The sequence below is a fragment of the Falco naumanni genome, chromosome 12 (genome assembly GCF_017639655.2).
Source record: "Falco naumanni isolate bFalNau1 chromosome 12, bFalNau1.pat, whole genome shotgun sequence".
Taxonomy (NCBI): domain Eukaryota; kingdom Metazoa; phylum Chordata; class Aves; order Falconiformes; family Falconidae; genus Falco; species Falco naumanni.
In genome coordinates this window covers 22,714,555-22,732,104 of record NC_054065.1, presented here as the reverse complement: position 1 = coordinate 22,732,104, position 17,550 = coordinate 22,714,555, and the positions used below count along the sequence as shown (strand labels likewise).

Sequence of the window (17,550 nt, the reverse complement as noted above, 5' to 3'; positions counted from 1 at the left end):
AATGTTAGCAAATGCAAGTAAAAAGCTCAACCCACTCTAGTTTAACAAGTGAACGTGCATCAGTTGAGCAAGTCACCCACAACACGTGAAAGAAAAGCCTTCCACAACTTTAAGGTAAACATATTACCATAAGAATTACTGTGGATTCAAAGCCAACATATTTAACCGCTGCCACAACCCAAGTACGCATGCATAGTTACCACAGCTTAACCGATGTGCAATAGCCTGACTTGTGTTCATGCCCTAACAGTTTAAAACTGCTTAATAAAGACAGCTTTCTGAAGCTGAAACTTGAACTGTCAGTTTAAAACTGCATCATGGCAGCCTTGCATCACGGCATGAAGACAGCAGTGGTTATGACAAAACAGGATATTCTTCAGAAGACCTTAACTGAATGGCACACCCATCTAGGAGGAAGTGTATTAGCAAAGAAAGAACAGCTAGGCTCTCCAACAGAAGGACTGCCAGCACATTTATCATCAGGAATGAAAAGCATTTTGACAACATGGGCTTTAAGGAAAGATAGGATGCTATTTGAAAAGCCACAACAGGCAGCAAAGCAGCAACCCTACTGACATCACTGGGACTTGAAAGAGGTGGACTTACCCTTGCCAAAAAAGTATAAGACACTTCAAGCAAAGACTATGCACGTACCTTGGCCCACACCTCTAGCTTTCATCAGTAACCTGTCCATCATTTTTTGCCAGGCCCTGTTAAAGCAGTTCAGCAAATAACTTCTACTCCTAGAACTGTTCAGAGGGACATCATGACATGCATTATACCGAAATGCAGCAAAGGCTCCTGTTTGTGTGTGCTTTGGTACATTAGCATTGAAGTTCTGATCTGGAACAGCATAATGCATCTGTGCTGTACACCGTCAAACAAAGTCACAATTCTAATCTTACTCATTTGATCTGTGTGTGACAGAAGCACAATACACAGACCCTGAATTCACTCCAGGAAAGAACAAATCTTTTCCTGTCCTTTATAGTTTTAAGCCATTGTAAGACAAAATGCAAATACATGAGGTTATCACTCTTGATCCTCAAGAGCTAAGAGATGGAAGAGGAAAAAATTGTTCCCTGACTGACAAGGTGCAAGGAGACTCCACAGAAATTTGTATGTAGTTGCATCTGGTCAGTTAACAACAGCTTTTGTAGACATACATTGACACACGGAAGTCTTTTGGAAAAAAAAATAATCCTGTTCTGTAGCAGTGTAGGCATGCAAGTTTGTATGCATCCTTTAGCCAGAAAAGGAGAACAGTTTAGTGGAAGAAGCAAAAGGCTGTGAGCCAAGAATAGTTCTAATCCTGTTGTGATTGGGAAGTTAACCTGAGTCTGCCTCTCCCCATGCGTAAAATGGGGATAATTAATCCTCACTTAACCATGTAAATTAAATAATGTTTCAACAGTGCTGCAAGTGCCACATATTAATTAATGCCTAGGTAATAAAAAAGAAGGAGGCAGAAATGGAGCACTTTGCTGCTTACCTGCAAGTTAAAGGTTGTGCCGCAAATTTAAAAGAGGAGATTTGGCACTTGGAAAATGAGACCCTAAATTATCATTCAGTCTCAGAAAGATTTTTTCTGTCTCTCTCTCTCTTTTTCATATGCACAGCACCTATCAAGCACATGAAAGCCAGGCACACATCACGGTGCAATTCCTATCACCTCTTTGCAATGGAGTAAGCTGATGTTAACCAAGGAAACCCCATAAACAAATACATATAACCAAAGGTAAGGCAAACCTAATGGGAAGATCCATACCTTGAACACCTTCCAGAAGCAGATCAACCCCCTTTCTATAAAAGCTGAAAGCAGTTTCATAATCTTCTTCCTCCTCTTTCTTCAAGGCCAGTTTTATCAACTCGCCTGCTTTCTCCAAGTAATCTTGTTTGCCAGGCTTGGGTTTTAAGCTTCCAGTAAACAAACTATGGCTTTCCCTCTCTCCTTCAGGTTTGTTCCACTCCTGCTCAGGTGCCAGCGTGCTTTGTACTGGGGGTTCAGAAGTAAGGCAAAGGCCAACAGCTCTGCTGGGAGAACTTTGGTTGGATGCCATTCCATCATCTAACTCAGCAAGAGAGTCTACATCAACTGTCAGAGAGATCAGGTCACTGTCACTGGAGAAGCCTGGAAGTATAGTCAGAAAGACATCCATTACTCTAGATTCCTCATATACATTACCTCCAAAATTCTTTACCTCATCCAAAGATTTTAGCTGTCTTCTCACTTATGCAGCTTCCCAAGACTGTGCACAGCAACTCCCTGCATGTAAAGCTGTCTTTACAATTATTTTTTAGTACCTATAGAAACATGGTTTTTAAAATTAAGATACCAGCTACACAGAGCAATTGGTCTTCATTTTAATACTGGGAATGAAGAGACCACCACCTAACACTCAACCTAAACTTTCACAGACTGCTCACCATTGTGCTCCAGGAAATTACAAAACTAATCCTTTCTGTGTGAGTGCTATTAGAAAAGTCAATCAGTAGAATCTGAATTACTGTTGCAAGAAATCCCAACATACTGTTTTAAATCAGTAAAATGAAGCATTCCAAAACCAGTAAATTAGGAGCTTGGATTAACACTGCAACATGCAGCACTAACATCTACCATGTGTAGTCTTCTTCCTGTGGCTAACACGTGGTAAAATGAATTAGCTTACACTTTAACTAAAATTCGAGATAACGCATTCTATTTTACAATCACCATAAGGTAAAAGTATATATATTTATTGCAAGCTGACTTTCAGTAACTAAACCATGGCAACTTAGCAGGGTTATTTGGAAATAAATGGCAATAAAGGTATTTTACACCTACACCATTTCATTCTGTAAAGACTAGCATCCACAAAAAGCATTCACTCATAATTATCATTTTCTAATAATTTAAATTCCACAGATGTAACGGAAACAACTTCTAGATCTCACCTCCGCATTCCGACTGGCTCGTAAGTGTCACATCATCAAGCCCACTTAAATCCTTCCGAACTGAAAAGGACAAGAATGACAAAAATGTTTCTGACATCCCTTTGTACAACAGATTAGATGTTCACTTGCCATCAAAATGAAAGGGCATGACGCTACTACAGGTAAAAGTACGTAATATGAAACTGCTCTTTGTCAGGCTATCAGAGATATCCATTTGGTAACACACCATTAAAATTGTGGCAGTGGTATTAGATTTGCTATTTCTCACTGCCTCCGAGGTTAAAAAACAAAACACAGGTGCTTGCTTGGGGGGGACTAATTCAAACTTCAGCACTCCAAATCACCTCATTTCAATAGCAGCAGCACTTTAATCCCTATTTCTCACTGCTCTAATGATTTTAAGGAGACTTAAAACAGGAGAGCCTTCAAAGCTGGGACATACACACTAAAAGGGGAGGGGGGAAGGGGGAAGATAACAGGCCAGATTTCAGTCTCAAAAATGTCATTCCAGACTAGTACCCTGCATGAGACATATGGAGCAAGCCACAAATTTGGCAGTGCCACCTGGATATCAAGTAGCAGTTTGTTTTATCACCTTGGCACATGTACCCACTGAGGCAATAAAACAGGCAACAAGGTCAAGACATTTAGCTGTTTGTACACACAGAGAAAGCAATTTCTGAGCTAAAACCTGGTGTCTGTTTTTTTCTGTATTATTGACAGTCAAGAGTTTATCCATATTATCAGATAAAGCATTCAGACATCTTCAAAAAGTATGAGGCAGCTGCAAGGACCTGACTCAAAGGTAACTCAAACTTTCTTTTTGATTTTGCAATTCTGGAGTCAGAGGGAGTTCACAATTTATGGAAGAGAAGCAGGAAGGCACTATAGAAATACTGCTTTTCTAAAAGCTAGTGAGAGGAAAAAGGCATGAAGGAGAACACATTACCAGCCACTCTTTGTCTGAAAAGCAAGCGACAGTGATACTTGGTGACACAAGACTACTTGAGAAGAGGCGAGGGTGCACAGAAGACAATGCTCCTGATCTTTTCAGAGGGACATAAAAATAAAGTGGCCATGCAGAGAATAAAAGTGCCTGTGCAGTCCTGCAAGAAAGAAGGCAACCTCACAACAGAACAGTTGGAGGAAGACAGAAGATTCGTTAATTACCGTATTAATAACGGGCCATTCACCTGTCTAATTGAGGGACAGCAATGTCAAGTTTGGGTGTGGAGGACTGAGAATTTATGAAATAAAATAACATTTAGGAGTCCAGTTACTTGGTTCAGTGAAGGGAAACTGCTAACTAAGGAATGTATAGGTGGAAGCAGAGCTGACTGATGACAAAGGGTGCAGACAGGATGAATGGAAAAGCTGTGACAGGGGCGTGCTGGACACTCAGATTAGATGAATTAGAATGCATCCACACTGCATATTTCAGACAGACCCAAGTTCTCCCTACACTCCAAACAAAACCGCATTTGATCTTCTTTTGCAGCCAACTTTACCAGAAGCTGTATGAACACAGCTAGCATGGCACAGAGCCTGAGCTAATAAACTTTGCTTAAGGTCAGGTTTAGAGCCCAGGTCTGGCACCACACAACCATAGTCATGGGGGTTCCAGTCAGCCCAAGGGGCAGGAAGAGTCTGAACTGTATATGCTTATTTCTGGGAAGATAACATAAACATGGTAAAACATGAGGAGGGAAGAAAAAAAGAATGAAAAAAAAATAGGTTCCCAGTGAATTCCTCTAAAGAATTTAGCAACTGGTATAGAAAGACTTTTGGAGAGGAAATTGGACATTTGAACATTATCCCATTTACCCAGAGAGGAAGACAGAGTGACTGTCAGGAATATGAGATGAGTATGACAATGCTGAAGTTGAACATGAATTCCTATACTTGTCTCTGTCTTGCACAATTTCACCAGTTATATGAGGAATAAATGCAGTTTCCAAAAATTGGTGGAAAACCTGGATAACCTGGCCTCTTGAAAAGCAGGTTTCTGTGAAAGCCTTAACTGCCAAACTGCTTTTACAAGCAAGACACCTATCGCTTATTTTGGTACAAAAACATTTCTACTACCATCAGTTTGTATCTTCTACCATTAATGTGCAGACACTCTGCAAGATGAACTTTGTCTGAAAGGAACAGACAAAAGTGAGAAAACACAACCAACCCTTATAAGCAAACACCAGCACCTGTTAAGGATTGACACTTCTCAGTACAACAGCTTGAAGGACCAGTGCCCATGTGGAGGCCCTTTCATGCTCACAAAAACTGACACAGTGAACTAGTCACAGTTGACTATGATAATCAGACTGGGGAAAATTAGATGCAGGCAGGATGCCCTGAGGAAAGGCAGGGAGAGGACTCAGAGCCGAGTATTGCCACTGCCATCTAGAGGCCTTAAAGACAGATGTTTCTTTCTGTTCCTAGTCTCCCTCCTCCCCCAAAATTTAATTTCAAACGTAAGAAAATATGAGCTGGAAGACACATAGGTTTTTAGAAAATATAACTCCACAAAAGTCACGTTCGGCATCTGGAAATCCTGTGCTCTGTTGTTGCAAGTATCCCCTTAAAAGTGCTCCAGCCGATTCAGAAGGATATCAAAGAATTTTTCTACTTTACAGCATTTTTTCCTTTCAATATTTTTATCTCACATAGAGGAAGTGTTTTTCTTCTAAGAATTAGTCCCGTGTGAATAGGGAATATAAACGTTCATATTAAGCATTTTTAGAAGCACTTTTTCCTTTTATAAGGCACGGTGTAAAGTGAGTGCATTGTTAGAATCAGGAATGTTAAATTTCACAGAAATAGCGCCCTTTTAAAGCTAGTTACTACTATTTATAATAACTACCCTCTGTATTTAAACAGCTCTATAACCTTCCCTTCACAGAATGAAATATTGTGGAGGCAATTAGTTCATTAACATCACAGAAGATACTACAAAACAAAATGCAAAACTCACTGCCCACGTAGAACATATTATGCAACTAAGCACAAAGTTATTGACACAGAGAGATCACAGTGGCAAGTTACACATCCTCAAGCAAAAAATAAACAAGCCAATCAACCACTATTAGAAAACACAACTCTTATTCAAGCAGAGTTTCACCAAAGCAAATTCTATGCCAGTAAGACCAGAGGAAATTAAGTAGATAAGAAAAAAAACACACTCCCAAATAAGCTTAGTAAGTATTTGTATAATAATGTGTATTTACACATGAGCGTAAAACAGTTCCAAAGGAAAATCTGAAGGGCTGGAAAAGAATTTCTTAGAAGTCACAAGGATCCAAGCACACCTCAGAAATACATAAGTATCTAGAAGACTGCATGGTTTAAGCTAGCTAGCTCAGCCTCCAGAGGCAGGCAAGAAGCCCTAGCACAGTATATATTTGGGCTGACTGACCCTACCTTACACTTATACTAATATTTAGTGCAAGTGAAGTGCCACTAAAATTACTTTACATGTGGCATCCAAGCCAGCATGTACATCTTTACACTGTGCTAAGGAAATGCAACCATAGGAAAAGGGACACACCTTCCATTGGCATAGCACAACCAGAAAACATTAGCAAATTAAGGAAGGTATTTTCAGCCTTCAATTGAACATAGCACGCACTGGCTCTAAACACACAACCTCTCAGACTTTAAAGAATAGGGAGACTTTCTCAGTAAACGAAAACTGCCAGCATTTTTTAAGAGACTTAAACAACTTGCTTATCTCCCCAACCCCTGCGGTAGACTTTAACATTCACCATGCCCGTATGTTCACTCCATTTTAAAATAAGATACCAACTATCTTCTGGATTTTACTAAGCACTGAAAGCATGGTGACACCCAGAGCCTGAACAGCTGAATGAGAACCCTCTGAGATGAATGGAGGAGTTCAAATCTTAGACCTATTTTTCATGCTGCAGGCAAATTCAGACACTCATTCTTGTATTTATTGATCAATCTGAAAACTGTTTTAACGTCTGCAAATTTTTACAGCTTAAGACTTGGGTCATGATTAGTAGTGACCATCGCCACACTGTTTGCCCAACCTTTTGGAAGCAGGCAGGATCATGTACATTTAAACCAGAGGGTTCAGTTCAGTTAGCATCAAAAGCAGTTCTCTTTGAGCAACAAAGCACTAGGACTTCCAGAATGGACTAAAACACCCAGAAAACTTCCTCTTAGAAGCAAACTTCCAGCAGTACAGACAGAGCTCTGCTGAGCTCAACTTCTCTTTTCTTAATCCCAGCTCCGGCATTTCTGTCATACCAAGCAAACAGAGACTGGATGTCAGTGCTCCTACAAACATGGCTCTTGTCGTTAACGTGCTGCTTTAAAACAGATCACGCTATAAGGTTACATGAGAAAAGCAAGCAAACCTTCAGAGCTGCAGTCAGACAGGTTGTCAGTCAGAGAGTCAGACAGAGGTTCAACAGGACCAATCAATTCGGACCCATCATGCACCTCTCCACCCTGAAAATAAAGAGGGAAAGGAATTATTTAGCCAACGTGCACAATGGAAAGTCTCACTGTATAGAAGTGAGAGTCAAAATTCAATTTTCTAACCAGTGAATGCTCCATTACTTTAGAGTTAATGCGTTTAATTAAACTATATAAGCCTGCAAAATAAACAAGGGCTTTTGATTAGGCCATGTCTTGTCTGGGTGCCACAGACTGTCCAGGTATCTAAACAGTTAGCCCACTGCAGCTTCAGAGCCCTGAACCATACAGGCTGCAGCAGGTTTGCCTGTAGACCCCAGGGTTTAGCAGGGAGAGAACAGAGATGCTCCTGCTCTCCTGCAGCACATGCAGCCTGTGCCCTTCAGGGCCCTTCAGTGGCGTTCCCAAGCTCAGCAGATCCCTCCCGCACGCCTGTTTGCCCATCAGACTAGTGTCCCCACCATGACCCACTACCTTGAGTTCAGTCATAGTCAAGACTGAACAAACAGGGAAGACAAGGCCATCCCAGTATATAAGGAGGACATTATTCCCTCCCAAGCCTGAAAGAAATCAAAGGTAAGTGAAATAACAACAGAAGCAATTAATTGTACTAGAAATCACCTAAATGTTTCTTTTAAATTTCTGATTTGCATCTCAGCTGCACATTTTCCATGCAACTTTAATATGAACTGCACCATTTCCAAGGCAGTGTTACAAATGGGCACTAGTAATCTCCCTTGAACTAGCCCAGCTAACCTGCTTTTCGCACTACCCAGCCCATTTTGCTGGAGTATATAGTATACAGATACAGCACTCCCTTCACTTGTTTCTACAACTTCATTGTCCAAGTCCATCTCCCCATGGGTATTTTCACAAAAACCTGAAACGGAACAAAACCACCCACGAGCGAAGCTAAAAGACCCAGGACAAGACGGTGACTGATCGAAACCTAGGGCTTTCTTGCAGGAAAACATGGCACAACATCAGCTAACAAATGAGCCTAAGTTATTAAACCTGCATAACTCCCCTTGTAGACATACCTGCTCTTACAAAAATTAATGTCTTTCCAGTTTTATTCATTCCCATGCAAAGCCAGAAAAGGTCCATTAGAAGGCTACAATTAATACCTTTGTTAAGGAAGGGAAGAAAGCTCTAAACAAATACCCAAAACCACAGGAGTATTTCCAAAGAACTGAAAGAGTGCAAATGCAAATAAACTGAAAAGCAAAATATTCTAACTCTGTCTCCCATTTATCGTTGCCACCAAACCTTAAAGAAAGTTATTTTAAGTAAATAAGTCTGCAATAACTACATCATGAAAACAAGTGAAGATTTTTAAGCTTCGCTGCAATTTTGCTTTTGCATATGTATCATTTAAATATACGTGATAATTAATACACTTAAGTCCCATCTCAGCCAGATGAGTTGCTATCATGTTTACATGTAAATTTATACTTATGTGTTTGCAGAATGTTAGACTAAGCTACTGAAAACAAAGAGGTTTGAAGGAACTACTGAAAACAAATTGCTTCAGATGTAATAAAGAGGAAGTTCGGATCAACATATTGTCCTAAAATACGTTTTAGAGAATGGTTCTTACAACACTGCACAAGCAGCATGTTTTTACTAGTTATATGCCAAATTTGTTGTCATGAACCTGAATCCGTAAAAGGCCATAAGAGAACAGTCTATACAGTCTTCCTTCCTTTCATTTAAACCACAAACATCTACATAAAACACAAACAGTGACAGTATTTTAACAACTTCCCCACTGAACACCTGGATTTAGTATCACAGATTTTGCTCACTGTTCAATAAACAAAAAATCCAAATCCCTTCACCTGAAGTTCCTGTAAAACTTTCCACTTTGTACAGGTGTGGCATAGGGTTTTTTTAAAAGCCCCATTTCTAGAGTGAATGGAAAACTCCCAGTCACTTCACAAAGTATGTCAGATCAGCTCACTGTCACTCCGCAGTTTATTAAGTAAAGCAGAATCAGCACTATACTTTATTCATATCAGTAAGAAGCAGATACTTATGCAAATACTAACAAACCTTAAAAAACTCTTCAAGCTGTTTGCTGTTATAGAGAGCAGGGATATTGGCAGAAAACTGCAGCAGATCTTCAGCACATTGCCTTCTTTCTTCAATCACAGTTTCATCAAATCGCCCTGGAACAGACACACAGATTGACAGTTTTAGAAATAACTACACATTTATTTTGCAATAATAACTACCACACACACCAAAAAAAAAAAAAAAAAAAAAAACCCACCACACAAAACACACAAACCCAAGACAAAAGCAACCTTCTGAAGACAATGCCCTGAGTCTATGAAAGTCGTTCCAATGCTTCAGGAAGAACATACCAAGTCTTCAAACTTCCTATTCTCAATTGTCCCTAGAGTCCCATCTTCTGCAATCCACTCGGATGATGAAAGCTGGCAGCTACAACAAGAATCCTTCACCCTCTCATCGTAAGAATATGTGAGGCAACACTCTTGATTAGCCAAGAGACACTAACGGATGTCCAGTGTTATCTAACAATAAATGATACATGCACAATTTGACAATATGCCAGTCAGTGTCAGCCTTGGTTACGGCCCAAATCCTGTAAGGAGCTGAGCAATCTTCACATATTCTCAAGAACAACGCACAATATGAGTGGATAGTAAATGAAGTATTGCTAAAAGCCCCCAAACAGATCATCAATTCCAAGGTGCCATTTACTGAGGAGACAAAGTGTAGGGGACATGGTGAAGCCCTGCTACGAGGCACTGAAGCTTTCCTCTGATGTAGCTCCATGTAGACAGGGTCTCATCTCCTCCTGGATTCAAGAGGTAAGCAGAGCTGGGAAACAGCTCATTTACTAAAACGTATGATCCTTCCCTTTTCCCTACCCAACACTCAAGACATTCCAATTAGAAAAAACACATTTAAAAAACAATCCCACAGTTCACCTGAAGAGATTTGCTTCTCAGGAGAAAACCCTTGGATTGCTACCTTAAATTCACATTCTTCACAATTGCACACAACTTATTTTAGCTTTTCATATCAACATCACTTTGTTGTTGAAATAGTTACAAGTTTACAAAAGGAAAAGGGCAGAGGTTAACAGTAATAATTGGAGGAGAACAGAACAGATACTGGAACAGCTATACAGAGGGAAAAAGAGGACTGGGAAGACAAGTTCAAGAAACAGTATTGCTATAACAGCATGACCAGAAAAATAAGAACCACCTGTGACAGCTCTGTGGCATTAACCTTTGAAGAGGACAAAAGAAACATTGAACATAGAAGCAAAATTCATTTATACTTAGAGCAAGCAAAAAAATAATCCCAGAAAAAAAGTATCAAAGCAGGATTCTTTCCAGAAATTCTTCAAGTAAATAGCTCCTGCCCATGTGGTACCAGAAAAAAGAAAATAAAACTAGAAAGACACACGCATACTCACAAGATCACAAACAAAGCTTTTAGGGGTTATTTTTCCATGAAAGAAAGGAAAGACATCGTTGGGCTAATTTTCAGCTGGATCAGTTCCATGACTTGTTCACCCTGCCCTTTCAGCTGTACAAACAATAGCAGCTGTACAAAAGAGCTAGCAACAAGCAAGGAGAAAGAAGGCAAAGGCAATGCTACCACGTTGAGTGGCAACGCTGAAATCAGGCCCCATTAAACTGCTCAAACTTCCTATGTCTTCCAAACAACACTGGGGGTGCATCAGGGCTTTTGCTTCATTTCATGCAAAATACGGTATCGTGAAAAAAAAACCTTCCCTCAGTAAAGCACAACAGCACAGGCCAGTTAAACGAATCTATAAAATAACACAAACACTGTTATAATGCAACAGAAAATCAATCACAGAGAAGTAACTGGCCTAACAAGGCCAGAAACAGGTAACTTTTGCAAGAAAGTAATGTGATGTTTTTCTTGGCTTCCTAGGGAACTTTTCCCACTGTACTTCATCATCAAACCCAATAAAAACTAGTTTTTCTCATCCACATCTCAGTACTTCCACTGGACACCAGACGGGACATGTCAGGACCAGCATTGCCAGGCTGACCAGAGCACATTCACCAATTGTCCAGGAAACTGCAAACCCCACCAGTATGAGCCCAGCCCGCGGGCCCTTGGTAGCACCACAGCACATGCTCTCTTCTTACTCAGCTGCTGTTTCACGGACTTTGCAGAAATATAATTACATTTGCAACTGCCTTCCCTCTCAAATTTAGCCACATGAGTAAGAGGCTTGACTTTCTGACAGCACAATTACATAAGCCTTATTTTCTTAGGAAGCTGAGCTAAAAAAAAATGAATACATGTTTGAACAGAGTTGTTGAAACATTAGTCACTGTCACATTTTCCAGCTCATCAGCATCATGATATACTATCAGGACAACCACTTACAGAACTAGAGGACTTGGGGGGAAGGAAGAACATAATTCAGTACTGGTTTGTTCACAGACTATCTGGCATCTTGCTGGCAGTTTCATTCCCAGCCAACCCTGACTAATTCCTTCCCTCTCTCCCTTTTTTCATACTTTCAAGCAATCTTGTATTGCTCAGCACCTTCATTACTACCTTTCTCAATCAGATGTTCAAAGGTGCTCAGATACCCAGCTGACTCTTCAAACATTTCTATCAGGAAGCCTTTGTGCATCTAAATCAACATTATTTCCACAATTCTTCACATCTCTCAGACAACATGGAAGCTTCACTATATGTCCATGTCTTTCCAGGGTTTTAGGAAGCATCAACTACAATCTTAGCCTATGACAAATGCATTAGCACAGTTCTGCTACTCCTCCAGCAGTTTTCCATTCAATATTTCTTATACAAATGGAAGCCAAACGTGAATTCCTGTAAAGAGAATCCACAAATCATTTTGTGGAGCAGATCTGAACAAAACACCGAACAGAATTAGTGTTCATGTTTCAGTTAGTTTAACTTTCACAAGACTTCCAACTCTACATCACACCCAGTTCTTAAATATGCTACTTCATTTGGTATTTTCAAATTCCAGAAGTATCCTTATCTGAGCTTTATAATGTGAATCACCTCTCTGACTCACTGCTAGCAAGTTGTCAGTATCTGGTGGGTTTTGGTTTCTTTTTGTCAGGGCAGGGGGAGTATTTTTTTTTACTACTAGAATACATTCCTGCAGTTGTTAGATACAACACATGCTGAGTACAGATTTACCGGTATTCTGGCAAAATGCCATGTATAGCCAACATACGGGAATACTTAGTGTCAAAAAAAAAAAAATGTTTGAAAAGACTGAAGAAATTATGCATATTAGGGTAAGGAGAGTAATCACTACCCAAAAATAGGTATCATAATTGCTGCATAACAATTCAGAGAAGTTTTAACTGATCTGTTAGGACATTTTAAAGTCCCATGCTCAAGTTCATTATGTTCTCTGCATAAAATGGGTGGAAAACGTTCAAGCAAAGTACAGAAACAGCAAAATGATTTCTTTTTCCCACCCATAACAGGTTTCATGCTTTGATGTGACCAGCTCTATTGTAACAGCATATAAATACATGCACTTGCACTTTGTAATTATCAAAAGCTGTAGTATACCACATGCAACATAGGTCAGTTCTGTGGGTGTGGCAAGTCTTTGGTTGCATAAACTAGGGAAGCACAACATGACCCATTTGTTTTTAAATACGTCTCACACCATCTCCTAAAACTCTGCATGCTGAACTTGAGATTCTGCTCAGGTTTAATACTTCTACTACAAGCAAGTTTGACTGTCAGAACCACCAATGCTCATTTTTTAATGTGTACTCTGCTCAGAACTATATATATATACATTACTTAAAGCACACACATATAAAAAAAAAAAAAATCAACAATATGCCAGCAACTACTGGCAATGCTAATTAGTAACTAGTTTAAAAACTGCAACAAGTGCAGTATTATCACAGGAGAGAAATACTGCAGAAATGCTTCGTTAAATCAGCTTGAAAACAAAAGGTCTTTACAGAGATGGACCTTGCAGCTCACCTCTAACTAGACTGAAATCAAGTTTGTCAAAACTGAAAAATCTACTAAGATTACATTTTTCCTCTAGTACAAAAAGTATTAAGACTGATCTGCAGATAAATGCTCTAAATTTAAATAAAACACACAGCTTTTATTATGCGTAGAAGTGAGACTGAAGGATGCACAGTAAAATTTTACGCGTAAATAGAAACCCAATTCTTAAATTGAAGAGTCAGACATTTCTGTTCCTTTCAGCTATGCATGAATCATTTAAGATTTGTTTTTACATTACCTCCTCTTCCTTGTATTCTTCCATGGCTCAGCTTCATTCAAAGGTAGTGGGCTTTGTTTTGGTTTAGTTTTATTTACAAAAAAACTCTTTGAAATTAACTACATGGAATATTTCTGTAATTTCCTTCTCTTACAAGGTACATTGCAGTCACTTGTTCACCAAATACAACAGAAGAAGGCTGCCTTTCAGAAGAGATTTCACTCAATTCTTCCTTTGCTTACAGGGCTAATTAATGTAAAAACAGCTAATTTGCATTTCTGAAAAATTAAAATTATTTACTATGTTAGAGCCCACATTTTCTTCCACCCTGATTCTCTTTTCACCCTTCACTTTCCTCCCTTATGAGCAGCTATCATATCTTCCAGGTGAAATTAAACTATGCTTTGCAAATATTAGCTTTGTAAATACTTTGTCCAGGGAGCACTCTATAAATCAGATATAAAATCACGTCAGGATGAAACTAATACTATATTCTCTATTTAACCATTAGGGCACAATTTCTGACCCAGCGCAGAAACTTATACCACTTCCAACTCCATAAATAAGCAAAAACAAAATTGCATGAAATTTGATTACAATGAAAGACAATTTAAACTAGGAATTTTACCCAGCTCTGCACAGAGCCGTAAAATCTGCAACAGAGTTCTGACTCCTTGCCTCTCACTTAGTTGGCCCACACAAGAAAGGGCTAAGTCACAGGCTCCCTAAAAGCTCTAGGGGCAGATTAGACTTGGGTTATAAACTAACTTCAACTTGTTCAAGTCGTTTATGTCAGTATATTCTTTAAAGCATCTCAGTCCCGTGCCTACACGCAGCAGACATCAAAAACAAACAGTAAGTAGCGAAAATGACACGTCTATGGCAGTATTTGGTCCTGAAACAAAGGGAAAATTTGTGCTTTCCAGGCTGAGGTTTTGCCTCCAGCGGGGTTTCATACAGTTTCTCGGCACTCAAGGCAAAAGAGGGCCAGCAAAAACCTACAGAACTGTAACCCCAGGCAGTATTACATTGCTGTCACACAAAGTGGTGGAAAAAAGGCTGACTAAACAACCTCGGTTTTTGCACTTTCCAAACAGACAGGCTTGACTATCCCAAAGTAATAGTAGACGCCAAAAAGAAGGAGAAAAAAAAAAAAAAAAGTAGAATACAAAAATAATTTTAAAAACCCAAACAAAACAAAAAAAATGAAGAAAAAGAAAACCACACAGACAAAAAAAAAACTAAAAATGCAGAAAAATCATGAAAAAATGCTACGATACACAAAAGCACACAAAAGCTTATGCTAAAAGCATGCAAAAATGCTAAAAATGTTTTGCACATTTTTCTATGTGAAGTATGTAGTAGAACTGCCAAAAGCATACCAGACACTAAAACACACTAAAACTGTGACACAAGGAAAAAACACACAAAAACATGCAATAGATGCATGCCAAAAAACGTGCAACACACTGGATGCTAAAACATGCTAATATGAGACAGAAAGAGTGTGGGAAAATACGCTCTAGGTGCATGCCCAACATCGCTAAAAATTCTACACAACGAAAACCTTCAAAAATCTGTGCTAGATGCATGCCAAAACACACCAAACGCTGAGTGGATACTAAACCATCCACAACACAAGGAAAAAAACATGCAAAAATACATGTGACAAACATGGAAAACAGGCACAACACATGGAAAACATGCAAATACACACAAAAGCAGGCACTACATGCATGCCAAAAAGCACCAAATGTGCTGAACACTAAAAATGCTAAAACAATATGGAAAAAACATGAAAAAGGCATGTGGTAGCAGGATGCAAAAAACAAAAACCAAACTGGTTTTTGTAGCTGGATGCTAAAAACACCTAAAAGCACATCATAGGTGCCTACAAAAAAAAATGCTGAAAGTGTGCTGCAGGTTTAAAAACCCACCAAAACATATTAGAAACAACCTGGCAATAGAAAACAACACTGCTACCACACCTCAGAAACAAACAAAAAAAAATTAAAACTTGGCAAAAAAGAGTTCGTGGGAGATGCATGCCAAAAAATGCCAAACTTGCTAGATGCTTAACACACCACTGCAGCAATGCCAAACATGCTGTGACAACCCTTTAGGAACCAAAACTCACACCCAAAATAACAATGCAAAATTCACACCAGAAACCTTGCCAAAAAAAGAGCATACAGTAGATGCATTCACAGAAATGCCAGATAGGCTGGACACTAAACACTGTGCAAGGTGCATACAGAAGCTATAAATATAGGCTGAATGCTTTAAAAAAACAAACAAACAAAAAAAAACCAACCCAAAAACCACACACAAAAGAACCAACCACCAAACTAAAACAACTTGTAAACACCACGGAAAAGACCTTAATAACCCCAAAACACCTAAGCCTGGCCAAAAACACCTTACAAACTGAAAAGTCTGCCTAAAACCACATCCAAAAAAAGAGCACATGGTAGAATTATCAAAAAAAAAAAAAAAAAAAAAAATGCCAAACATGTTGGAAGCTTAAAAACCTGTTAAAATGCCTGATAATTGCATGTGGTGCTCTGCAGTTAGCAACGCCAAAAACACAACAAATACACTGGACACATTAAAAACTGCTGCAAAATTATTTAAAATCCACTGAAAAATCATGCGGTACATGCATGAAAGAAAAGCTACACTTAAGGAACACCAGATACTAGATGCCAAAAAAAACCAACCAACAAACAAAAAACCAAACAGAAACCCCAACCACACAGAAACATTGCAGCAATGCCTTAGGAACCCAAAACCACACCAAAAAAAGCATAGAGTTCATACCAGAAACCTTGCCAAAGAAGAGAGCACACAGTAGATGTTTGCCAAAAAATGCCAAACGTGCTAGATGCTCAAAATCACACAATGTACACTAAAAAAACACACAAGCTGGATGCTTGAAAAAACAAAACATACTAAAACAACTTGTAAACACCATGAAAATGCCTTAGTAGCCCCAAAACCACATTAGAAACTAAAACGCCTGCCAAAAACCACACCAAAAAAGAGCACATGGTACGAAAAAAAAAAAAAAAAAAAAAACACCACGAACACCAAAAAGCACCAAACACATTTTGGACTGACAGCAACACCTCAGAAATGCCTTAGAAATACTCGAAAAAAGAAGTGGTAGGTGCATGCCAAAAAACACAAAGAAATCCTGGACACAAAGAACGCCACAGCCATGCCTTGAACAAAAAACCCACAATACAATGCATGAAATCCTCATCAGAAATCTTGCCAAAAAAACCTAACCAAAAGAGCATGTGGAAGATGCATGCCAAAAAACCACTAAATATTAAAGTAGGTGCACACCAGAAAAAAGCATCAAGACAGACCAGACGCTTTAAAAAAATAATAGGCTGGAACAACTCATAAATGCCACAGAAATGCTTTAGTAACCCCAAAACCACTTCAGAAACCAAAAAGCTCAGCCAAACCTAAACCAAACCAAGAATACATGGTAGATGTAGGTAAAGAAATGCCAAATGCTTCTTGGACACCTAAAAAAAAAAAGATGACGTTAAAATGCCTGGAAAAAAGGCTTGAAAGCACATGGTAGGTGCCTGCCAAAAAGCACCAAACCCATTCCAGGCAGCAACACCTTCAAAACGACTCAAAAAACACTCAGAAAGCATGTGGTAGATGCATGCAAAAAAAGATGCCAAACATGCTGGACACATTAAAAAAATGCTGAAGAGATGTTTAAAAATCCACTGGATGTTGTGCGATATATATGCACACCAAAAAAAAGCAACAGTTTGTGCTGAACACAAAGAATATGTGCTAAAATAAACAAACAAAAAAAAAAACACCACACCACCATTTATTTTATAAGCACAACATACTGCTAAAAAAAAAAAAAGTGTGGTAGCTGT

General features: G+C 39.0%; 1 protein-coding gene across 8 annotated transcripts in view; it reads right to left on the bottom strand.

Annotated features, from left to right (window-relative positions):
- The window catches only part of RPS6KC1 (ribosomal protein S6 kinase C1), a 91,212-nt gene that overhangs the window by 63,734 nt on the left and 9,928 nt on the right, over positions 1–17,550 (bottom strand). For all 8 annotated transcript variants that reach the window (XR_005830330.1, XR_005830331.1, XM_040611552.1 and 5 more), the window contains exons 4-7: positions 9,430–9,545; positions 7,314–7,407; positions 2,935–2,994; positions 1,769–2,131 (exon numbers count right to left, since the gene is read on the bottom strand). Coding sequence is in view for 6 of the 8 variants with exons in the window: in XM_040611552.1 (XP_040467486.1) it covers positions 1,769–2,131; positions 2,935–2,994; positions 7,314–7,407; positions 9,430–9,545 (633 nt within the window). In the remaining 2 variants the exon portion in view is untranslated. The remainder of the gene's footprint in view (positions 1–1,768; positions 2,132–2,934; positions 2,995–7,313; positions 7,408–9,429; positions 9,546–17,550) is intronic.